This window comes from Polyodon spathula, chromosome 18 (assembly GCF_017654505.1).
Source record: "Polyodon spathula isolate WHYD16114869_AA chromosome 18, ASM1765450v1, whole genome shotgun sequence".
Classification (NCBI taxonomy): Eukaryota; Metazoa; Chordata; class Actinopteri; order Acipenseriformes; family Polyodontidae; genus Polyodon; species Polyodon spathula.
This window is the reverse complement of record NC_054551.1, coordinates 27,746,483-27,773,398: the sequence shown is the minus strand read 5'-3', so window position 1 is coordinate 27,773,398 and position 26,916 is coordinate 27,746,483. Positions and strand designations below refer to the sequence as shown.

General features: G+C 36.2%; 1 protein-coding gene across 4 annotated transcripts in view; it reads right to left on the bottom strand.

Annotated features, from left to right (window-relative positions):
- LOC121294112 (astrotactin-1-like) overlaps positions 1-26,916 on the bottom strand; it is a 156,589-nt gene that overhangs the window by 24,268 nt on the left and 105,405 nt on the right. For all 4 annotated transcript variants that reach the window (XM_041217684.1, XM_041217683.1, XM_041217685.1 and 1 more), the window contains exons 14-18: positions 22,387-22,491; positions 20,576-20,764; positions 1,645-1,913; positions 1,358-1,491; positions 363-514 (exon numbers count right to left, since the gene is read on the bottom strand). In XM_041217684.1, coding sequence (XP_041073618.1) covers positions 363-514; positions 1,358-1,491; positions 1,645-1,913; positions 20,576-20,764; positions 22,387-22,491 — 849 coding nt within the window. The remainder of the gene's footprint in view (positions 1-362; positions 515-1,357; positions 1,492-1,644; positions 1,914-20,575; positions 20,765-22,386; positions 22,492-26,916) is intronic.

Here is a 26,916-nt window from a genome sequence, read left to right as displayed (position 1 = left end):
TCAAAGGTTCCTCAAGTCTCCTTGAGTCAAACACAACCCAGCTCCTCTGACGCTTTGAAACAATGTAGCACAATTAGGTCTGTCATTTACAAACCAAAATATTTTATGTAAATGGACAAGCGTTAAGAAGATTTTAAAGCTTCATCCCCCCTCCCCTCCCCTTATTAAAAAAAGCATAATCACAATGTAAGCTCATTAGAATAAATGTTAAACAACACCACCATCAGGAGTGATTCAGGTTGCAACATCTACATCTTTTGCACATTTTAATGAACTGCAAAGTTATGTGTGTGGGCCTCACGTTCACTCAATCACTTAACAGTGATCAGCAAAAGAAACAAACAAGATATTAACAAGGTTACCTGTCTCCACCTTCGAATAGTCTGTCCTCTCCGTCACCTTCTCCTGGCTGATGAGGTAGTCCACAATCCTCACCCCAATTGGTGGTTCTGTGTGCTCCCATTCCAAGACAACCAATGAGCTGCTTGGTTCATAGGCATGAGATAACCTTAACCTGGAAACATGACAACAAGAAATAATTAATAAATGATATATTTTTTTGGTGAGTTTTAGAAATATGAGACAGATCCATGGTTAGTCAATAAACATACAGCTATGGCCACAAGTTTTCAACCTACAGAATTAACTAATTTTGCTTTGTGCAGTTGAATGAAACATGCTCAATAATTTTATGTTAACATATTGACATATAGTTTTGCAATGTCATTTTGTAGTTGCTTTGATTACATGGTGTTAAATAAAAGATCTAAATTAAGTTCATATAGTTTTGTATTTTTTTTTAAATTATGTCTCAGTTCTAAAATTGTAGGTGATGCAAAACTTTTGGCCATGGTTGCACAGAATTTGGGGCTCCTGCTCTCACAGAAGATAACGCTGCTGAAAGGTACACTGGGGGCCTTGTCAAATTACATTCGACGCTATGTGGAAATGCACTCCATCTTTTAGCACTAAACAAATACCATGGCAGTAATCTGAGAAAAAAAAAAAAAAAACGCACTGCACACAAACCTTCTGGCAGCTTCAACAGTGATAAGCCACTAAATTGGATTTAGTCTAGCACTTTAATGACATACATATGTCACTCAGTTGTACAGGTTCTTGTAAATCATATTTAAATAAAACGATGTTTGTACGCTACAGCAATGTTAATTTTCCACATTGATACTGACTATCACTGGGGATAATCAGTAATAGGCACAGCAGCAGATATTAAAATGCAAGTCTATACAACCAGAATAGCAATCTAAAATCAACATAATTAAATACATTCATTAACTCTTTATAGTTACACCTTAAAGATACAAACAAGGGTGCCTCAACACATGGCGCTACATACACAGGGTGTGGAAGGGCTGCACAGGTAGGAAGCCCGTCTACTCCAAAAGCACTGGAGTCACACCTGCACCAGTCATCGATGACTTCACCACTTCCTGAGCACCACAGCATGCTCATCATGGCTTTCTGCAGTGCCTGCAATAAATACATTGAGAATTGAATCAAGCATTTTTAATTTTTATTAGCAATTGTTTCCAATGCGCTGTTTGGCATTTTACAGTTGTACTAGCTTGCACTCAACCCTTAAATAACTTGTAGCCTAAGAAGGTTCATACTGTACTTCCTTACCCTCTGGGTTTCATTGTTGGAGATCAGCTCATACAGTGGTGCTGCCTTGGTGATCTGGAGCAGCACTGGCTCCATGGAGCGTCCCGTCCCAGGGCTCATGTGACACAGGTGACAGGACGAGGGGCACTGACCCTGACTTCCACAGTCCATCCGGACACCTGCCGCCATTCGCTTGGCACCCGAGTCCAAAAGGCTGGCAATATATGCTGGGAATGTGAGGGTCTTGGGTTCCTTTTCTCGTTCTTCAGATTCATCAGAAGGAGAATTCCCTGCATAGATTAGACAATTTAAGTTTTCTGCAATTATGTTATGTTTGTGGTGTTTTATATATTTTTTTTTTGGTTGGTTGTCAAACACTAACCATTTTTGACATTTATGTCCACAACCAGGTAGGTATACATGTTTTATATCTGGATAAACTTCTGCACCATGTGTTTTTTAAGTATTATATTTGCCTAGTTACAATTGTTTAAAAGGACCAGTTTGCAGTCACTGAGATAAATAATTCCTGATTAAGCAGAATACACTGGGTATATTAAGAATAGATGTGGTGGTGAAGGGGTTAAACGTTTTCTTTTTTTTTTTTTTAACACATTACAGTTATACTTTACAATAACATTAGCTAATAAATCTCAATGTGTGCATTTGCAAGGTGACTTGAGCTTGTGTCATTAAATAAACATTTTTTTTTATTATTCATACATTAGCACTTAGCACATGCTGCTGAGCTTAACAGACACATTTTAAAAGCTCAGAAAGCTTGACTTTGAAAATACTGCTTCTGATGGTGGCTCTAATGCATTTGGAAAGTAGACAAACCACTTTGGCTAATGTCTTTAGTACATGTATAGTATTCTACTTTGGAAATAATGTTCTGTCCTTTTTTGGAAATATACTACTGTATGTAATTATATTTTTTAACACTTGTAGTTATTATTTTTCTATTTGTTTTATTTAAATAAATCATAGGCTACATTACTCATACGTGTTTAAAATGCATGTTTCTGTATGACCCTCTTTATGTGGACTGCATGCCTCATGCAAACAGCAGTTCTGTGAACACCTAACAAACCGTTCCATGTACACCATTAAATGGACAGCCATGAAATACTTGTCACACTGGCCTACTAAACGGTGGGTCGTAAAACCTAGGGTAGTTATGTGAGCAATGAAGCTTGGTAAATTATCAGTTGTTAAATGTAGTGCAACATCTGGTAGAAACTCTCTGCCAGGCTGAGGTTGAAGGGTGTTAATCTCAATGTTTCCTGCTCATGAAGCTGCAGAACCATTGCTTAGGTCTGGAGTCAGAGGTCTCTGTAGATTTTGTTTGATAAATGGTTATGGAATGATGCCGTGTGCTACATTTTACAGATGGATGGCCAACTACAAATTATAATTCATCCTTTCAATTGTCTTCTGTCAGTCTACACTATGGGAAAAGCTGACCTGTTGTCCTTTGAAAAAAGCTACAATGATAATGTTTAAACTTATTATCTACTGCTCTTTTTACAAAGTGGTGCCATCAGTTTTCTCATTCTCAATGATATCTGTCCATGTTTTTTTTTTGTTTTTTTTGTAATACTAATCTGCCTGAGTACTGTTGTATGTACAGAAGCTCTATCCTACTTGTTTCCCAAGTTAATTAGCAAATTATATTTTAGTGTGACCTCCTTTTTACTATATTCAAGGTATTCAAAACTGATTTTAGCATCAGTAAGCCCCATGTGGTTTGTCCAAAACAACGTAGTATTGAAAGCTTGCACAGTTCATGAATTCACTCACAACAGCTGCATAATTGTTGACGATGGCGTGGGAAACATACCAAGTTCATTGATATAAAGCAAATCAAAGGAGAACAAGATAATGTCATAACGATAAACTAGCTGTGACTTGTGCAAACCGCTTATTTAATTTCCTTAAATCGTGTGATCTATTTAGATGAAAAGTAATCACATTCCGGGCCAATGCCATGTAATACCCAGCTTAACAAACCATTCCCAATATATAACTATCCTGTTTCCATGGTCTACCCAGCCTGTCAGCCAATCAGTTACAGCTGTACCATTTGGTTTCAATTTGGAAACTCCCAGAACTAATATAAATCAGGATGTTTGATGTTTAAATTGGAATAACACATGTTGATTACACCAAAGCTGAAAGAACAAAAGTACTGTATTGCTCGTATTAAACAAAGAGGCACTTTTGATCACTAGATGGCACTGATCAACCACAAACCTTTATTAAACGTTACATTTTTCTAGAGTAAGGTACCTGTTAGATGGCACAAACTAAACCTGCCTGCCGGAAAAAGGTATCATGCTATCCATCATTTGGTAACTGGAACACTTATTTTGTTATATTCAGAGGATTGTCCCAGAGAAAAATAATATTAACATGCCACCGATGGGTGCAGAGCTACACAACATACCTCTTATTAAAAAGGCAGCACAGTAAAACTAAGGTCAGTGGCAAGTTTGCACCTCCTTGCCTGCTTTTTAATCATGCCATACAATGATTTCAGTTGACAGTTACCGAGTTAAGCTATTGCATTACATCCTGTTATCCTAGGATTACTGTAATACCATTACAAGTATCATCAATCATAATAATTTCCATAATTTATTTTCTGATAAATTATATCAAGGGCAGACTCAATTTCCTAACACTTATTTATATATTGTAGGATGTTGCATTTTTAGATGGGATATGAAACATAGTTGAAATGCTTTCCCTTAGTTCCAGGAGGGAATGTCATTTACTGTATCACTATTCTAAGTCAAAATATGTTTTTAAAAGTGAATGACAGACATGAAAAAATACCAAAATAAATCATGCAAATGCAATTACTTTAGCTAAAAACATGGAGTGAAATATTCATTTACAAGTTCCAATAGCACTTAATCTTCCAATCTGTAATTGATTAATCTCGGAACTTTCAGCTGCTTTCTTTAACGTTAACTGACAGCACCTTCATTCTATCAATGCAAACTCTGATTTCCAGGGATACCCCACCTACTAAAGCCAGAGATTAAATTAGAGATGCTTGAATTCCAGTTGGCTTATACTGAACTTGTTTTTGCATATTGTATACAAACATGCATATTGTATCCTTTGAATTACTTAAATCTAGACTCACACATCATTTTACATGATTTATAAGAAAAATATAAGAACTGTTCAAAGGAGGGTTAACATTGTATTTATATCGGATAATACAGTGAGACATGCTTGCTTATGTCACGCAAGCACAAGGATTTGTCATTAAAAGTACCAAACAATAAAATCTATAATTGTATACAATTATTTATTAATGACAGTGCATTAAATGCCAAAACCACCTGTTATGTTCGGTGCAGCTGTAGTTTTTAAAAGCTGCTATAATTACTGTACCGTGCGGCACGATAATTATAATGTTATCCTAGAGTAAAATGGAATTACTGTAGCTTAGCAGCCTTTAAAAAATACCACATATCATAAAACTATGATAAATATATGCAGTTATTTAATGATCATGCTACTTAAAAATGTGTGTATATATAGCAGTTATGGAAAGCACAGAGCTTGGAGCTCAGATATCAACACCCTAAAACTCACGTCTGACAATCTTTACTAATAACTTGCTCTATTAAACTACGAAAAAATTCACATTCACAACCTTACATCCAGCATTGGTTGTTATTCACACTGCAGCATCATAAACTTTTGGTTGGGTGAAAAAACCCTCAAAAACATGTTAATTTGAATTGGGAAAATCAATATTTATCAGGGAGGCAGCTGGCTTTTGAAAGGGTTCAGGATCCCATCTGACAGCTGCGATTGAGGCAGATGTTGAAAAAGAGAGTATAACGCTATGTTTGAAAATTGCATTGCATATATGCATAAACTTATATAAAAACTAAACATAACTATTATTTTAACTATAAACATATTTTATTGTGTTGTATTGCATGAACACTACTCCATTTCAAATGTGTCAAAAAGTAGTTAGGTATGGTGTGTGTTTTCTGTCCAGTCCTGTCTGAAATCTAATGGAACACTTAGGGACTGGAAGCTGAGCGAAATGTATCAGCTGAGGAAATAGTAACTGTGAACAAGACTGTTATCCAAAAGCTTGGTGAATATGCTTAAGAAAGTTCAAACAGTGTAAAATATTAAGAAAATCTGCACAATAATGGCAAAGTTCACTGCACCTCACTAATGAGAAATACACTTATGAATGACCCCACAAATGTGTTCCAATTACTATAACAGGGTAGTACATGTCTTTCTATTTCAGTATCTATATTGCATAATATACTGATAGTTCTTGATTCTACAATCACATTTTCAAAGACTACCTCTCCAAGGTGTGTATTGTGTATTAAATGTAAATAAACATTTCGGAGCTATTGTACATCAGAATTTGTTCAGTCAGGAAACTCATGCATTATTTATTAAAACATAGACTAGACAACACTACTATATTATACATATTTTACACTACATTTTTTGGCCTTTGTCATTACCTTTCCAGGTACCCCTGCCTATAAATTAGCTATCCAATAAGTGGAGAGGCTGACCGTACAGAAGCCATGGGCAGGAGGGCAGTATAGCTGCCCTACCCTGTTAGATGAAGTCAAAAGCAAGTAGGCTGGGGAGAAGGAGGCGAGCTCTGGAGCACAACGGGGCATAATGAATTAAGGTAAGATATAAATGCTGATCATTTGGACACATTGTTTACTGACGCACAAATAAGATACCAGTTATTCCATTGACGATTTGATCTGGCATAGGAAGTGCCTCAAATATGCTTGATGTTAACGTGATTTGATATCAAGTTAATGTGAGTTCCCTGCCAGAACCACCACTTTGCCTAATTACTGACAACTTTATTGTGAAAGTAAAATAAATCTGGACTATGTGACCTGGAACTGCTGCCCTCTAAAACGAGTACTACAAATCACTCCAATTAAAACACAATCCTAGAGCACTTACAGTCTTCTGTCCGTATGTGATGACAATGGGGTTGTTCACTGAACTTTCCTCCCCTTACTTCTTGATAAACTGCCTACTACCCCCCTCCCCCTTGTTAAGTTGAGTCTGGCACTGACAAAAAAAAGAAGAGTGTTCCCCAGTATTCACACCACAAAATAAGAAGTAGGCTTTTGGGGAAAGGCAAGGTACTGTATAATACATTTTTAAATTCTGCATGTGCCACCTTGCTAAACTTGTTACTGAAAAGCAATGGCACGAATCAATGGGAAGGAAATATCTGTAATTAAGATGATAGAACGTGTCCCCTTAATTACAGTCTGACATATGAGCGGCTCATTAAGCCAAGCAGAGTAAAAAGGCAATTAATATCTATCAGCAAAAACAGATAGGATAGAACATTAACTGTCAACGTTTCTATTGAGACCTTGCCACTTCTACACAATTAGAATCAGAATTCCTATTAATTTAAAGGTATTTATACAGAGACGTTGCTGAAGTATACTGAGTATCAGAAGAAATGTATCACTTATATTTGAGCATCAAAAGAAACATATCACTTATATTTGTATAAAATTCAGCAGATGTGATCAAAAAATAACCAACTGTTTTAGAGCAGGTGCAGTGACTTTTTATTGTGTTGACTAACAAGTGACATCATGAAGATGCTGCAAAATGATCTGTCGATCTTGGGCAGGTGTTGTGACACTTGGTCTCCCAGATTGTGGCCTGTCATTGACAGGGTGTCTGGTTATACTGTTTCGCTAGGTTTGAAATTCCTGGCTGTGAGCACCCAAGATGGTGAGCCACAGTACGCTGCCCTAGTCCAGCCTCTTGCACGTAGGCGCTGCTCTCTTGACAGACGTGGCATATTGTTTTTTTTTTTTTCTGTGATTGTCTTTATTAGTTTTATTCAAGCTTACAATTCAACAGTTGAAATCACTCCATGCATGAACATGCACAGACTTGAAAGACAAAAAATAGAACATTGCGCATTTTAACCGCCTTGAAAAAAAAAAAAACAGTAAGTGCAATACGTTCTTGATAGTCCATCCTTTGAGCGCACAGCCTCAGCCCGGGAACACACAAGGGTAGAGTTTGCTGACGCAGCCCCTGGTACTGTGGGTTAAGGCGCTCAGGTAGGAGTGATGGAGGATATCTGTGCCGGTGCTGTGCTCAACCATGAGAGTGTCGTCAGCATTTAATCTGTCCTACTGCAACTTAATAGGTTAGAAAAAGTTACTAATTTTACAAATGTTAAGAGGATTTCTGTGTGTAATACAGTTTACATGTTGATTTTTGAAGTGTGGGAAAGTGAATTATATTTTTATGAAAGTATTTTTGTTTTTGTGAGATATATAGTGTGCTCGGTGAGGAGGGACTTTGCAGAACCTTCTTTGAAGTCCGACAGGCTTTTGTTTAATTATTTCATTTACGTAATTATTAGATGCAATTGGTTCAGCCTTGGTCTATTTAGGTCCACTGGTGCAAGTTTCCTCTGCGCTCCCATCTCTTCCAAGCTGCATAGTGACAAGACTACTGTGCAAGAAAATAGGCTAACTCTAAAAATGATACAGCAAGGATAACGCTGTTACTGATGAAAATTTTATCTTGCCTGTGATGCAGTGCTATCCAACCTTTTTCTTTTTCATTATCTATCTTGATGTTCGTCAATTCAGTTAATGGGTTCCAATGGAACCAGTACAAAGGGGTGATTAGATTGCCAGTACTGATTTATGTGTGTATTCAGCATGCTTCAATTCTCTAATGATACGTTCTTATTGAGTTGTAACTTGCTGCAAGGGTATTATTGTCATCTCTAGAATTCAGCCATGTTCCGGAATCACTCTGATCTTCAGCCTGCACTGTTACATGTTTCCATGTCCGCTTGAAATGTGCCTGCACGCTTCATTGCATAGGTTAGTTGTATTGGTTTAGCTTCTTGAGGGTGGATGTTACCTGCTGTAATCAAAACAATTCTACACACCAGAAATCTGACTAAAAACCCAAAGGGTTTATTTAAGTGCAATCCATTAGTCTATGTCTGATATGTTTATTATACAGATTGCCTCCCAAGACCACAAACACAAATCACTTTCAGAGCTCTCCTTTTCAGACAACAGTGTACAGAATAAAACTCACAACCAAGCCTAATTTAGCACAATTGGATATTTCTGCTAAGGCCAAGGACTAATTAGCAAGTGTTGTTTTTCAAATCGCGATTGATTTTTGTTGCTTTTTAGAGTCTCTTCAATTGCTCCTGCCAGTGTTGTCACTCCTTCACTAACACATAATTTACAACTGATAATAGTTTTTGACAACATTCCCCATGTAGGAACATGTTCCTTTTTCTGAACTTTTTTCTTGCATTACTGGACACACCATAATAACTTCTAGAAGTAAATATGTATTATGTGTGTTGTAACAGGGGTGTACTGTTATGTGTGAATATCCGCCAACAAGCGAGACAGAGGATTTGATGTTGAAACTAAGCCACCACTAGGGTACCAGGGCTGTGTTCAATAAGCAGAGCGCTTTTAGCAGAAGTTAGGTCTTATTGAACGGTATGTTAGCAAACTTCCTCAGCCCTGCCACATATGTGTATAAAGTATTTAATGTGTTCAAATCAACAGATTGGGATGCCTGCATTGCTTACTATAATAGATGATACACGATACACTGTACAGTAGATACAAAAAAAGGTTTATTATTTTAAAAAAAAAAGCTTTAAAAGGGATTTTACACACAACTTTTTTTTTTTTTTTTGTATTCAGAAAACTGTCCTGTTTCTATTGTTCCAATACTCTGATTTAGGCCCTGTTATGTAATACTAATAAAATAATTAGTAGCAATTGACAGAAACTATAAGACAGCAATTCCCTGTGTAGATGGTTTGCATCTCTCTTGTTGTCTGCCCAGTGGAAAAGGAGCTGTCAGTAGCATTTTTTCGCCTTTTTCCCAGAGAACCCTCCTGCAATTTCTGTGGTGGAATGGTGCCAATTACACCTTGCAGATTCCCCCTCCATGCTGCTTCAACCTACCCTCTCAGCCCCCTCCTTGTGAGTTAACCGTCAAATTCAAAATAATAATAATAATAATAATAATAATAATAATAATAATAATGCTTTAATGTACTTTTAATACTATTTGTTGTAGTCTTAATATACGCTGACAGGCTAACTACATGGCCATCTGTTTGAACATCCCGTATTAGATCGTTTAAGTGTGGGAATTTGACAGACAGTTTGAATCTCATACTTAATTGGTGTTTGGTGAAATCCCCAGGTATGAAAATGACTGACTGGGAAACAGTTGAAGTTGTCTGAGAAGATGAACTTCACTAGCTGGCAAGGCTACCCTAATATATAGGACTAAAAAAATAAATAAATAAATAAATAAATAAATAAACCCTGTACTGCTAATATCTAACTAATGAAAATATTAATACAAACTGCATTGATATCCCATTTCAGGATCATAATTTGGTTAAATGTTTGTTTCATGGCTGATGATTAGCCAATAAATGTAAAGTTTGATGTACCAGTGGTTTGTGTAAATGTGGAATCTTGACTGTGTCTTCCAGGTCTTGACACACCTCAGGTGAGGAAACCAAGTTATGAAGAAACAGGATTCCATTATTTGTACTAAAGTACCTCCAAACAAAAGACAGATCTAAAATACCAGAGGCATCATTTTTATTCAATGGAGTCAGGCACACAGATTGTGAAAGTGTGATACCTTCAGCAAATATTTCCTGATACCAAAATCTCTTGAATGTTACCATTTGTATTGTCTTGTGTCTCCTTTAATCTAAAAATATTAACAATTACATTATTCCCGTTGGCACACAGCAAAACTACTGATATTCAGACAACTGTGATATATTAAAAGATGACTCACATGAGATAATTAGAAAATGTGCCATTTAAAAAGTATTTCTATTAAACTGTGGATATGTTTTTCATAACCTGTCGGCATTTCTTAATTTTTTTTTTTTATTAGTAAGACTCTTGCTTCATCCTTTGAATTTTGAGCACAAATCAAGAACCTGCTAATTGCAGTGATAGGTAACATCTTCACAAACTGCTACTTCCCCTTCCTATAAAAATACTGAGACGTTTTGTCTTTCTGCAGTTTTTGTGTGCATGTGCCCAAATGTGTGCATAGTTAAATAGTCCATTTGAACTCCTGGTTACAAGAGTAAATACAAACTGTTATTATGTTCTACTTATAAAAAGCATACATACTATGTATAAAAGTATACATACTTTTTAAAGGCTATTCAATAAAGCCCTAGTCTAGAGTTTTTAATATCCATAGTGTTTATTTGGTTACTTCATGATGATCACATTAGGACCAGCTTGTATAACAAACTCATATTATTAGGATTTTGCACTGCATTGTCTTTGTACTGTATGGTAAAGGCATTTCTCTTTGCTACTAATTGCTGACCCATGAGAATGTAACCATTTAAAGCCCAGAATACCATCTGTAAAAATGAAACTGTTTTCACTTAATTTATGCATAACATTATTTAACTGTTCATTCCTTTGTTTTCAGCTATATCCCATATAGAAAGCAATATTCTACCCTCATTGTTTCTATCTGGCTCTAGCTCTTCTAGCAGAAACAAATGTCCTTTTCATCAACGACTCAGCTTGCTAATTAAAGTGTCACACCCACAATTTTCTACCAATACAAAGAGCCCCTAAACCTCTCTATAATGAATACATATTTATTAAATAAACACACACAAACGACAGATGAAAACATTTAAAAAAGTTTGAGTTCTTTCATCAGACTCTAACCAACACCCTCTGTTACTTACCCCGGATCTGCATACTGTATCTGTGGACAACTGTGCAAGGAACATCAAACAAGTAGGTAGGTAACATATACAGATAAACTCCAAAGATTCAGCATAAACAATTTTGCTTTAAAACCCCAACGGTCATAGTGTTTTTCTTGTCTTGTTAATGTATTTATGGAAAGGATGTAGAGAAAGTAATGGCAACCTTGGCTCAGAATATTAGCTAATTCAATTTTAATTGAACACACAAACACTATTTTCTCTTTGATAGTGTTAAGGCTAAATGAAATGTATAAGCCAGCTCAAATCGTTTGACGTTTCACATGCACGCTCAGCCTCTATAAAGTTATTGCAGGATTGGCATCCGAAAAGTAATACAATGATTGGCAGCTTATTGCCAGCCAAAGACACTTAGGCATTAGTACTTAATGGATGGCATATTACTAGTAGTATCCTTGTTCCTCATCTTACTATTTCTCCAGATTGTGGAGTTGTTCAGTGCAGAAAGGATTACAAAATCTCATTTTTGCCCTATCTACAGTATGCATTTAAACTGTAAATTATAATTTAAAATTATGGCCCACTGCCTTTAATAGAAGATGCAATTAAGCTATAGATGTGATTTAAAAATGTAATCAATCCTGCAGAGATTGAACCCATAGCTCTAATTAAAAAGTGAACACTGTACAAAGTGCTTGGTATCTTCTCAAAATAGGCATAAACACATACAACTAACTCAGTATATATTATAATTATAAAAAAGTGGCCTTCAGGCATTTTTACAGTGTCACAGTTCTGGATATCACAGAATAACTAGTCACAAGTCTCCCCAGTAGATGGCAATCTAGTAACATCATTAAAGTAAAGCTGTTGCAGAACAAAAATACCTAAAATTATTTGAAGAGCTATTGTTGGTGCAAAGTAGACAAACATAACAGCTAGGGCTGAGATAGGCAATATTCGCTTTTCCTTTGCAAGACTTTCCCTGGGTTTAAATTTGAGTTATGGTGCTGCTATCTTTATTCGCTAGCAGGTTTTAAAAAGTGCATATTTCTCCCAATCTATCAACAGATCATAATATTTATGTTTTACTATCTGTTGATATCTGTGTCTAGATCTGAACAAAACAAAAGTAAAATGGCATTCAAACAATCAAAATAACCGTTGCAATATCCTAGTTGTTCCGGCCTTTGGAGTGACATTGGTTTCTCCAGCCATTATTCAAACTTAATAGGAGTAACTACTGAACCATGACTCTTGAGTTATGCTGATCAGGTAGAACCCTTTGTGATTTTTGTAACAAAAGGGTGAAGGGATCTTTGGTTTAATTAAAACAGCGAATTAGCCAGTAGAAATGAAACAGAAGAGTAATTGGAGCCAGAAGCTTTTCACAGCTCACCCATGTGTACTCAGACCCAGAAAGCAAAGGGGGGGTAGTTGTCCTTCAAGTCAATGACACCTCAAATCGAACATTAGTCTTAATTACCTCCTGATACAGAGCGGGTTCCAGCATCAAGATCCACCCTCCCCCACCAAACTTGACTTAGAATACAACAGGGAAATTGAGAATGTCAGAAAAACAGTTCTGCTGGGCAAAACTTAAATGTTTAGACAACTATAACAAAGAACTACAACGCATTTAAATAGTGAATTATTAAAGGCTTGGATTTCCAATTTCATTTTAAATCAGATTCTTAATATCAATGAAATACAGAGGCTTCCTGTGAAATGAAGATTGAGTAAAACCTAGATAGAGACTGCTTATTAAACTGGCAGGACTGACTTAATCAGAATAAATGGTCAAGGGAAATTAAGAGTTAGCATTATTATTATTATTATTATTATTATTATTATATTATTATTATTATTATTATTATTATTATTATTATTATTATTTATTCATGCTTTCTATTTTTGCCCACCAACTAGAAAAGTTGCCAAGAACAGTTGCCTGGAATTGGTCGTGGAAAATTCTTAGTTGTATCAAGTACATAGGGCACAAAGGCTGTACATTAAATAGCATTGAAGACCAGTGGCCACTTATATTCTGCTTCCACTAACAAGTTTTTAGTAGCCTTGTTACATAATTATGTTGGGGTTACAGTGTCAGTGGTGCTTGCCAAAGACCTCTCCTTCACTGACCGCTGGGTACATCACAAATCTAGCCCAATAAAGACCCTCTGCTCATAAGGGAAGGTTAGTTTGTTTTGATTTTGTTTTTCTCATTATGTCATTATATCTATTGCCCATGTCCATACACTCATCACTTCAATGATTATCATCTAAACTTCGATATCGTACATCTGGTTCTAGCAGTAAGAACAGGAGGAAGCACATTTCGAAAACACTGTCCATTATAATATACTTTTCTATTGCTACCATCCTGCTTTCATATCAACACATTTTGTGACAAGATGGATGGGGTTATAACACCTAAAGTAGGGCTGGTACATGCTCCTCATCACTGTGCAGAAACAATGTGCAGAAAAGGCTGAAGGTCATATTCATTTTTCAACGCTTCACACAGTATTAACATTTCCACTCTAGTGCCAGCGATAAGCTTCAATTCAAACATGATGCAAAGCAAACATTTACTGAATCAACGAACCACTGAGCTAAACCAGGCTTAAGTGCCCATCTAACCTCAATCTTCCTCAAACAACACTTGATCTCTTCACTGGAACTTTGTGATAAATACTGAGCTAAGCTCATTAAGGTCTATTTATATATATATTGGGGGGGTGGAACAAAAAACAAAAAAAAAACATCATTGATCTGTTCCAAATACTAACTTAGGACTGATTTCTTTATGCATATACTAGTTCCAGTCACCCTTTGATAAAGTAGTAACTAATTATTATTTGCATTATTCATATTAGCCACCATTAACTTAGCACACTTAAGCGAGCATTATCACTCAAGTGTTGGAAATGAATATGGCAGTTAATGACTCTTGTATAATATTAATTACATTTGGGTCTATTTTATTATCTAAACAGTGTGGGTTTTAATACCGTCACCATACAATTTATAAACCTTGTTTTCTTCAGAGAAGCATGAATTAAATTCAAACTTCATCAGATTTGTCCATATTTCTTACATATCTTTAATCATTTACTGAAATGGACCTTTTGGATTGGGGAGCTGTGCATCTTCCAGAGGACATTAGCTATTGTATATGGGCAATAAAAGCTCCCTGTCACAAGAACCTACTGACAGACTACACTGTTACAAGCAGGTATTCAACCCATTGTCTTATATAGTATTAGACTTAAATTAATGTTATGCCCAGTGCACAGCATGAGCTTGATTTCACGGTCAGGTGCTTTGCAATTGACTGTCACCTGCAAGCCCATGTCCACAAAAAGCAGTTCAAAGGGGATTTCGGAAAGTTTTAAACCACAGAAAACATCAGTGTGAAATCAAGCAGCCTGCCAGAGCTTATCTCAGACAATTTATCAAAAGCTGCAGGTAAAACCACTGGACGGCCAGGGCTGTGATGGTTTCTGATTTTTATGCAGACATCTGCTGAGTCATTTTTTCTGCAACATTCCAGTGGGCAAGTCATAAGGCACCATCTTGCCTGTGCTGGGCATCACAGTCACTAACTGAGACTTCATTATTCTCTGTCCCTAGTCATACACATGTATGTACATGGATTAGGGAGTGGTTAACATGTAGAACATTATTATCTCCTCTGCTATTCCTAATCTAAAGAATTGAATCTATTCAGTCTTGAACAAAGAAGACTATGCAGCCACCTGATTCAAGCATTCAAAATTCTAAAAGGTACTGACAATGTCGACCCAAGGGACTTTTTCAACCTGAAAAAAGAAACAAGAACCAGGGGTTACAAATGGAGATTAGACAAAGGGGCATTCAGAACACAAAATAGGAGGCACTTTTTTACACAGAGAATCGTGAGGGTCTGGAACCAACTCCCAAGCAGTGTTGTTGAAGCTGACACCCAGGGATCCTTCAAGAAGCTGCTTGATAAGATTCTGGAATCAATAAGCTAATAACAACCAAACGAGCAAGATGGGCCGAATGGCCTCCTCTCGTTTGTAAACTTTCTTATGTTCTTATCTACACCAGTGCCCTTCTAAACGATTAAGAATGGAAAGTCTCCCTAATCTGTGAGATATACTGTAGCACCTACTGAAGTTTTACATGCTTCTGCTTATTCATTCATTAATTTAGTAGAATTACTGTAATTACACAACAACGTCACTCTAATTAATATTGTTTATAACACTTTAGATTAAAGACCCAATATCACAGTTTAACCTTCATAGTGTTGTATATGCATTTTATTTATAAAGGACTTTGTCTAACCTAGAAATGTTGGGCTGTGTTTTACTGTTCTCTCCTTTGCCATTTCGGAGAGATTTACCTCTTGTTGGATTACCTGAACAAATCTTTTGTGTATTGTCACTTAAAACACAGAAACCAGCCATCAAAGTGGCATTTGAAATAATACTGACTTGTTTTCAAAAGTAGCTGCAACAGTGGGTCTATCTGTCAAGTAAAGACTACAACAATTAAGATTTACCTGCTCACCTGACCACAGTTGGGAATAAAAGGCAAATATTGGCAAAATGTACCGTTTTATTTCTTGGTACACAATAGACAAAAAATATATATATATATATATATATATATATATATATATATATATATATATATATATATATATATATATATATATATATATTTTCAGAGTTGGTTGATATTTTAATAATTTAAATAGGTAATTGGAAGTCTTGTTTTTCTGTTATTACAGTAGTGTCACCCTAACTTGAATGAATAAATGCATGAATGAATGCCAATTCTCCTGCAATGTCAGTACAATAGTTTGGAATGACCATGCTTTTAGTTAGGAACAGAGGCACAAGATGACAACTGAACACTATGTTTCAGATCTCAGCTCACAACCAGGTGGCTTGAAAACGTACCTCTGGTCTTGGTATTTCATTTATACAATTACTGTTGCAGTAGGCATTTTTAGGAACATTAAAAACAAAAAAAAAATACAAATAGCAAGTAGAGTCACCACGACCGCAGAACAACACACACCAGCTATCTCTGATGAAGAAATCCATAAACAGGCATAGCTGCTAGCAGCATTGTTGGGGTTAAGTGTGTAATGAAAGACTTGTTAAAAGAATAACCAAAAACAACCCTTAATTACTATGTCATCAGGTTCTGAGTAAAACCTCATTAGGCAACCGAAGGGGATGGAACCTGATCACTGCCTCAATCACAAGATTGAGTGAGCTCCATCTAAAGAATGCTCTTCCTATTGCCGCCAAGTAATTACACATCAATAGTCATGTTAATATGTTTAAGGGGGGTCAAAGCTTTTGATTAAAAAAATAAATAACCAGTACCTTATCACCAACTTTGCATAAATGTAGGGTAAAAATGAACAAAACTTACAGATATTATTTTCTGTGTAAATGTGACGGGGTGCCCACCCCCTGTTGTATTATATGTGTACGTATATATTCATTTTTTGTTGTTATTATTATTTTTGTGTTTATGTGCGGGTGGTCGAGCACTGTCTGTCTTTTATTATTTACTGTTTGAAACCGGTGAAAAAGCCGGTCTCGTAATGTGTAGTCGGTGGGGATGGGTTGAAAATCCCTTCCCTAGAACTCTCGTGGTAGATGATATAGAAACTGGAATAATATGTTTTAATAGCAACATTGTACATGTTGCATTATAGAGAACTGTGAGCTGTCAGTGTCTACCCTTTTAAAACTAGCTTACACTGTAACTGTGGCAGACTTGTCTTCTAAAGAACATCTGTACATGTGATGGTCTCTAGCAACTGAATATTAAAGGGTATATAAAGAGATTTTAATTGTATTGTGTTTGGTTTTTTTACATTTTGACAACTTTACCTTTTAAATTGCATTCAACTGCCTCCAAGATGGCTTCACATGGACCGGCACGGGCCACTCAAACTACATTTTCAATCACCCTCCTGCTCACATATGTACCTGAGTTGGATTTACCAGTGAGCAGGAGGATGATGGGAAATGTAGTTCTGAGAAATACATGTGCTGCCATCTTGAAGCTATAATAGAAACAACCAGAGAAAACAACAATTTAAAGATGAAAAAAAGTGTTCAAGGTGAACACGTAACACAATAAAATAAAAAAGATCCTTATATACCCTTTAAATGCCATTATAAACCTGTTGGACAAATGTTGCCTAAACAGAAATTACAGCAGATCAAAATCCTTTGCTGGAATCAAAGAGAAGGACAATTAACATATCATTCAGATATCTCATGAAGCATCGCTGACAGCAATCTTAAAGAAAAAAGAAAACTGAAACAAGCCCAGTTTGCACGTCCCAGTCATCACGAACCACGCTGTCAGCTAAATCAATCACTATGATACCTCAAAGCAAACACTGTCCACTGTAACTGTCATTACCTGCACCAACCAGTCTCAGAAGTGTCTTTAGAAACTCTGTTCAACTAGACATCTCACAAACTCACATTTCAACTGCCAACAGTGGTGAAACTAAAAAGAAATTCAACAAGAAAATAATCTTTAGATAGATTGTGGGGTAGGGGGACAGAGATTAGACACCAGTTGGGTAAGTAATCAGCCACAGACAAAGTTACTGTATGATAGAGTAAGCTTGTAGCAGATAATATGATTGAAGCCTCCCATCCAACTTCACTCTGTGCCAGTTAAAATGTATGAATTCAGCAAGTGGGATTTTTTTTTTTTGTCTTATTTGTCTTCGACATGTGCTCAACCTTAACATAAATATTACATTATTAAGAGACTAATACAATAGGCCCAACTTGCCTTATGTCAGAATATAGTAATACACATAGCACAGATATATATTTAATATAAAGTATATCATTAGTAGGCTGTGTGGTCTAGTGGTTAAAGAAAAAGGGCTTGTAACCAGGATGTCTGATTCAAATCCCAATTCAATCACTGTGTGACCTTGAGCGAGTCATTTAACTTCCTTGTGCTCTGTCTTTCGAGTGAGATGGTGTTGCAAGAGACTCTGCAGCTTTGCATAGTTCACACACCCTAGTCTCTGCAATTTGCCTTGGATAAAGGCATCTACTAAATAAATAATAATAATAATCTTAGACAGGGGGGCTGGTAGGGTCTTTATTCACCTCCTGAAAGTTTTATACATCTAGCAATATGCCTAAAGATCCATTGATTCATTATTTTTTTTTAGAGAAGGGTTTAAATTAGATTCGGTTAGCCAAAGTTATTAACTTGGGATGTTTTTGTCTTTGAGGGAATTGGAGAAAGCTCTTGGTTGTATGCTCGATTGTTTTAATACCATGTAGGGTGCTGGTGGGAGGTCCAGGGCAAAAGATGCAGCAAGAGGTTACGTGACCGAACCCTGCGATGTAAAGGAGGTTGTGCTTGTAAAGGCAAAACTCTTTTGCGCTCGGCTCTTTTGCACAGTGGTTAAGATTTACACTGGCAAGTTTGTATTCTGACTCGCCCTGTTGATCCTACTGACACCAATGATACATTGATCCCATTATCATTGTTTATATTCATTTAGCTGGGTATTTCACAAACTACCCTTTGGTTTTCAAAAGAGGTTGTGATACTTGCCATGTGCACGGTAGATACAGAACCAAACAATGCTAATCATTCAGGAAACAAGGAGACTCCTTTTACCTTGTTAGACATTCACAAATAATAAATAAATACATAAGTAAACAAATGAATGCATGAACCATGTTTGTTTGTTGTGGTTTCACAAATAAGCAAAGATGTCTCTTGACAAGAGCTTCTGTCGACATCACAGAATGAAGTGATACTTGTTTTGAAGAGTACTTGCAATTCTACTCTGTATCTTAGGTATGGACTTGGAATCTAACTTACTGAGGCAGGGGTCAGCAACCTTTTCTGTTAATAGACCTGCTGTCTATTACTGGCGGTGAGTTTAGAACCAGGCCAAATAAGACCATGGGTACGGTATGTATGTAGACTAAGCAAAAAATCCTGGAGATACTGCACTGTGGCAGGTGTTTAAAGTGCCCACTCACTCATTTATTAAATATTTGACAAACATGACACTTGCTGCTGTATCACGCTTAGAAATAAATTAAGTAAATGGTTTAATCAGATCAAACTCGACCAGTTCACTCCTATGTTATTCGTTTGGGGTATTTCCAAATCAAAGATAGATTTGGAGGAAGGACTAAAAGCACCATACAAAGGACGGCCATCATTTATCTACCCATGGATTTTGGTGCTGTATCTTTTTTTGTTCTTTTAAGACACACCAGAGACAAATTTGACAACCGGCTTTCCTTACATTAAGTTTTTTGGGGCTCCAAGGTTATGAGTGGCTGTTAAACCGGTTTCTTCTTAAAATATATTTGAGAGTGACTCAAGTATCACAAGGAAACTGACCATTTATATGACCAGATAACAACCTTCCAGTTCATTTTAAACCTTATTTTGTGCACCTATTGCTACATCAATGTATAGTAGTTGTATTCAATTCCCATTGCTTAAAGGCAGTGAATATGCAGGGTTTCCCAATAATGCCCACATCAAGTTCAAATCAATTATTTTTCTAGTTTTTCAGAGTAGAATAAATATTCTTCAAGAATGTTTCAATCAACCCACAAGTGAATAATGCTTTAGCAATGTTCTTTGTAGATCTTAGATGTTATAGATAGATACAGATAGATAGACAGACAGATTGTTGCATTTTGTACTGCTTTACTGCAAGGTTTGGATCTATTTTATTGATCAGTCTTTCATTCTGTACTAATCCAGCTGGTATCCTACCCCATCCCAGGGTGATTTACCCACGTTTGAAGAGTTATTTCTGGCATCTAAATTTGCATAAAGCATATGCTTGCTCAAATACAGCCCGATAGAGAAAATATGCTGGTGACATTCCAAATAATTATGAATGCTGAAACAGGAAACACTACTGAATGAGTAAGTACAATATATATATATATATATATATATATATATATATATATATATATATATATATATATATAATTAACACATTAATAATACTATGCAAATTAAGATGGCATAAAGTATTCTATATCTTCATTGTAATGTTCTTTGTAGCTTTTTAAAATACATTTAAGTGTTAAAAAGTTAAATATTTACCTTTGCTGATGTCTTGGTACTCTGCCCATAACTGTCTCTGAACCTGTTTATTGGGGTACCAAATAGTACACATCTCCTCAAACCCATAGACAGCCTCCTGGACAAAATGGTTGCCAAAGTCCTTTAGGACAGACATATAATCACTCCGCAGGGTGGCTCCATCCAAGGAATGGACTGCAGCATTGAAGGCTACAAGGTAATGAAGAATGAAACAATAAACTGAAATAATACATGTTTGAGGCTGAACTCCTAGTGTACAGTATAGGAAAAAGACCACCTTTTGTACACCTGCATTAAGGACGTTGTACACTGTGCTGCAGTGCACATACTGTACAATTCTACATTTTATTAGTGTATGTTAACGTTTCTTGTAGAAGTCTCCAATCTATTTAAATGCTGGAAAGACGGGAATATGTCAGTTTAATTTGACTTAAAAAAATCAATAACTGGGATGGTTTAATTAATTACACGCATGGGAGGGATCATGCAATCACAGCAAAATAACAACTGCCATGAATGAAAAGAACCTATTTTTTTCTATTAATATTATTCACATCTCATAATACTGAACACTGAAGGTGTTTAAAGATGGTGCTTATAATAAACATGAGTGCTACATAGGAAAAATTACTTTAAAATTGTACACATTTTTTATTTAAACGGCCATCTGTTTAGAACACAACTACTGAAATCAGTTAAACTTTTTGTGTAACAGAAAAGTAATTAGTTCATCATACAAGTCATCATAACATCCTCCTACACAACAGTCATACAGAGGAGAGGAGAGGGAATACATGTATTGCAGAAAATTAGCAACAAATACATGAGAAAGACTGTGTACATTTAAAAGATGTTGCACGGTGCATCCTAATTAGAAACTTCAATTAAAAATGTTGGTATGCAAGTTGTGCTGTGATACAAATACCAGTGGGAGGTAAAAAACAATTTTAAAAGACTAGCACCTACATTTTTAAATTGATAACTGCACATATGGTGGGTTGCAAAGAGGCATGTGACAGGGTAAGGGTATTGATCTCTACTTGGCAGCTATATCTGAAAAATGAATAACATGGAGATTGTTAGTGCTGAGAGCCACTCTCAGGGAGGTAAGACTCTGCATTGTTCTGCCTCCACGGCTTGGTGCCCAGCTTCGCCTGCTTGTCTGCCTGGAGGTGAAGTTGTACGGGTGATGGGGTGACATGGTGGGGCAAAAAATGCAAAAGAGATACTGTATGGTTCTTGATAGGGGTTTACATAGCAAGTTGAATAAAGATTAGCGGGGGGGGGGGTGAGTATTGGAGTTGTGCACTCTGCATAATTTTTCATTTTGTTTTGTTTGCCTTTAGTTTCCTCATTATGATAAACCAGGACTGGATACCACAACTGCCTACATAGCATTTTGTGACAATGCCAAGGCATTTGTACACAGACTGGTAATTGGTGCCACAGACTCATCAGAACAATAGTTATAAGGGATGATTGCACAGTGTGAAGAAGTCATGACAGGGCCTGTCAAAAAGCAGTGGTTTAATTTTACTGAGATAGTATTAAGCCACAGGAAACTAACAGCTTATTAAGCTAAAGTCAGTGTCGGCATCGAATCAGAGCTGAGCGATGGAAAAGCGCTCTGCCAACTGAGGGCCTTGAGCTAAGGCACATGGTCAGCCCTGATTCTGCTTCCTAAGCATGTATCTTAATTTCAGTCCAAACAACTTTACCTAGACAAAGCTTAAATGAAACACCCAAAGTGCTCCCAAGAAGGACTTGGTTGTACAACCAGCTCCAGTTATCATGAAGCGTTCAGTACTTACCCTGTGAAAGTGTCCATTGATTGAGTCTGATGTGATACATAATTGATTTCAGTTTCCAATGCTGAACCAGGGGATAGCCAGACACCTCGCTGTAATTTACCATACCTGCAACAAACAAAAGAGCTGAATCAGTGGATTTCATTATCCGGGTGATACAGTGTATACCCAGTATTGTCAGCATTAGATGTGAATCTTACAATGTTCTTGATCGGTAGCTCCAGCGATAACTAGATTTGAATGCTAATAATTAGTGATTCTAATTTACACTTTTGACTGGATCATCTAGGTATAGCCAATGTATCCATTACAAGACTTGTTATATGTCTGTCAGCACTTTTTATTAAAGTGGAACTACCGAAGCGGAACCAGTCCTACTAACGTTATGATAAAATAGCTGGTTTGCTATTAAAGATGTAACACCAACTACTATAGTGCAGTATCCAGGGTGAAATTAGTGTTAGAACATTTGACACTCCCATGGAACAAAATAAAAAGAGACAGAGAGGTTTTGGCTACTGTTCAACACTTCACTGTAGCACCAATAAGCACACCCATTAACCCTGTACTTATCTTTCTTTTTGCTGAAAGACTGGCCAGGCTTTTCCACAACGACTAAGATAATTTGGGGTTTATGCAGTTGTGGTGTAATGGAACCTAACGAAATTTTTCAGCAATTTGTAAATGAACACGCTTTTCATGCCATCTTACTAGACAATGGTGTCAGAGGAGGGAACGAGTAGGCTTAATAGCTGGACCTTCAAAGAATATTTTGAGCTGTAGCCTCACTAAACCGAAGAAAAAAAAACAAATGTCTGTAAATGTAAACTGTGCTTCAGAATTAACTGTAACTATAGCTTGCTACATTGTTTTCAAAGTAATATGTTACTTGTAACTGTAGTGGATTACTTTTTAAATGTAATCTCCCCACATACAGGAATTTTGAGAGATTTTCCCCTAAACAAACGCTCAAAGATTTCCTTTTAATATTTTAGAATTAACTGAGCTTAAAACAGGTTTTTTTTTTTTCTTGGTTTTTTTTAGTTTTTTTTTTTAGACAGCAGTCTTACTGCAGGAATTTCTGTTTGATACTGAACCTTTATCAGGGCACTGTATTTTCTATGTCCCCATAAAGAACAGGCAATGGGGTAGATGTAAAGTGTTGCATCTGTCTTAATCATTGCAAACCACATGCAAACCAGTCAGAAGTGTAGCGTGAAATGTCCTAAACAAACGTAAAGCTGTTAGCATCATGTTAACGAATGCTTTGCAGCTGCAGTTCTTATTTGCGCTTTAGCCTTAAATGAATATTTAATATGGGCGTTCCTGCAGAAATTCACAAAAACAGGGTGGAGACAGGGTGGAGTGCAAATGAGGGATCAGAAAATATTGTAATGAGATGTAAAAAAGCTGTGGGCAATTGAAACACTTACAATTGCATCAATTTGTTAAGAACTTTTGAAAGCATGTTTTAAACAGTTGCAATTGTTGCTGGCATTTCCCAGTCTGCTTTTTCTTGCATGTTGCTAGCTGTGCTCAATGTATTTTTGAGACGAACATCAAAGTACCTAATTTTCACTAAGGGTGTACTTACAAGCCTTGAGAACAAATCTCTATGACATTTCTGGTTTTCCCAGCATGTTGGGAGCAATAGACTGGACACAACATGTGCCACTAACCCCTCCAGGTCATTCTGAGCATCTGTAGAGGACCATGATACTGTATATTGTGTGTTAATTGTCTAGGCTACTAGACCAAGTTGAAAATAATAATAATAAAATTAAAATAAAAAAGTAAAAAGTGAAATAATTTAGTTTCTATTTAAAATAATCAGCAGAATGACCTATTTTGTTTTACCAGTAGGCTAAAGTACAAAAAAGTGTGCTCGGTATTCATCTGATTTTATTACTGCACTGTATACTGTATAGGCCTACTGTACAGATTTATATTTTTACATAATGTAATGTGTAGCGTACCCAAAACACATTAGTGTTATTTTAGCGCAATGATTTATATTACTAGAACCGCCCGATTTCTGAACTACCTAGAACTGCCACGCAGGTCACTTTGACCCATACATTTTAAAACTGCTTCGTTATGAAAATGCAAGACACTCTCGGATACAACCAAAAAGTTGTATTCATGAACATCATATCTAACATTTGCATCGCAGAAACAATGTAACAACATTGAAATGTAAAATTAAACACAAAATGCTTTATTTTTATAATGAGCACATATACAGCATGACTACAAACAGAGAAAAAAATATAATAAAATACTAATTTCAAAAGAAATGGGTATGTACATATACCCGTGTACAGGTGTAAATGGGTATGTGTACACACAAAACTATAAAACCGAAATCATTGTTTCTAATACTACTTAAAAATAAAATATAACACTACTTCCGGTATGATGGCTGCATTGTACTCTATGGAGGAGTGTACGCATCTGTCAGATGACTGTGCCTGCATCCAGGAGCTGTGTTGTAAACATGCAGATGCAGTTCCATTGAATACTATTGTGTAAACATGTGTAAACTGGTACATACAAACCTGCAAAACCGATTTTTTTTCTAAAAGTAATATAAAAAAAGAATATATTAAATATGTTTCATATTAGGCACATAAGTTGTTATCCTACCTGTCATTTCAGTTTGCTGTATGCATCTGAGTGCAGCTTGCCATATTCCAATCAAAATGACTACTTTCAAAATTAAATATTTCCTTCTGGTATTTTCCCAGTTGCATTTGTGGAACAAAATGAAGGATTGTTGTCTCCCAGGTACATTGAAAAATAAGCAACCAGGCTTTGACTGAGCTGGCATCTTGACAAATCCACTATCATAGCAATCTTTGTTTCGTCAGTCTACAAAGGCTTGAAATAAAAAAAAAAAAACAAGTGTGCTAGGAGGAGGGGGCATGTCTTGTTTGCTGCATTTACAAAAATAATAGAATATCTTACGTTATATTGTAATTCTTGGGTCACATTGACCCACGTGGCGGTTCTAGGTAGAACTGTTTATAAATTTATCATTTTTGCGATTCTGGATATCAAACACCATCAGGATATTTAATTCATATATTTCAGGAAAAGTCAAAAACGGACATACACATACGATTTACAGCGGAAGAGTATGCAAAATGCGTAACATTGACCCACATGGGGGTTCTACTATTAAAATACATGGAGAACTGTAAATGTATGTGTGTGAGATTTTATTGTATTGTTTTTATACTCGACACCTTCTTATATTGGACAAACATGTCCGGTTTAGCGAGGGGCTACTGCATGATTATGAAAAGCTTTTTGGGGGTGAAGCTTGCACCCTTGCATGTATAGACGTTATCCTTCAGGCATTCTCTGCAGTAGCCAACCACAACTCAACTGCCGCTATTTTATTTGAAATAAAAAAATGTTGCACAACTCTCGCTAGAGATCATTGACATATTTTTTCTTACTGCATACGACAAAATGTGCACCTTGCAAATTGTCGTAACGAAAATGCAAATTGCTGTATGTTTGCACTGCGACTGGCCCATCTTAGTACATCTACACCAATGTGTTCAGAAAATGTTCTGAGCTAAGAAGACTGCATCTTCATGTATGCAGAGGCATCACTACAATATTTAAAAATAGAATTGACTGGTCCTAAATTCACAGGTGTTGCTCTATGGTACCATCGTAGCCTTACTGTCACATCTCTCTGTCCATCTGTGATACATACTGCTCAGGAAGAGCTCTGCCAAACATGCTATCAAGGGCTCTGGTCATGGAACACCTGGGTGACTGATAAAGAACTTGGCAGCTTAACTTGGCAGGCCAGGCATCTGTTAATCTGTCAAACCTTAGTTTTCTCTGCAGCCCAAAACATTTTTTCATGTAGCAAAATATTAAAAACGACTAGCGAAAAGATGCAAACTATTTTGAAAGAATATTCAGACATGAAAAACAGCGCCATGTTTTCACAACTGTGATGATGTAATTAAATGAAATAAAATAATTAAAATACCACTCACATCAAAAGCCTACACTAATATAATACATGATAATACGTGTTCTCAAAATGGATTTTATTTACGCTGCATTCTTCAAACAAGCCAGTAAATTACAGCTCACTATTCCTCAATGATAGCAGCTGCAAAAAAAAACAAGTTTAAAAATGTAAACAAACTAGGAAAACAAAAAATTAATTTTCATTTAGTTAAATGTTCAGAATGACTTGTTTCAGAGCAAATACATATCAAAACAATATATTAAATAATAAAACATAAAGCCTTATGGTAGTGTACACACATATAGTTCCCATTAGAATCAAAGGTGCCCAATAGTAGCAGATGCTTAACATAAAAACCCCTTGGCAAATGAACACAGGAACAAAAGGCACACTTGTACTGACTTATTCATGAACAGAGTCTTCCAATTTATTATTGCGTTTTGTTTTTCAAGGTAGACTCATAGGCAGACACTTCCATACAGTTGCCAATTTACACACACACACAATCCTTAAGAAAGCAATTTTACCTGAAT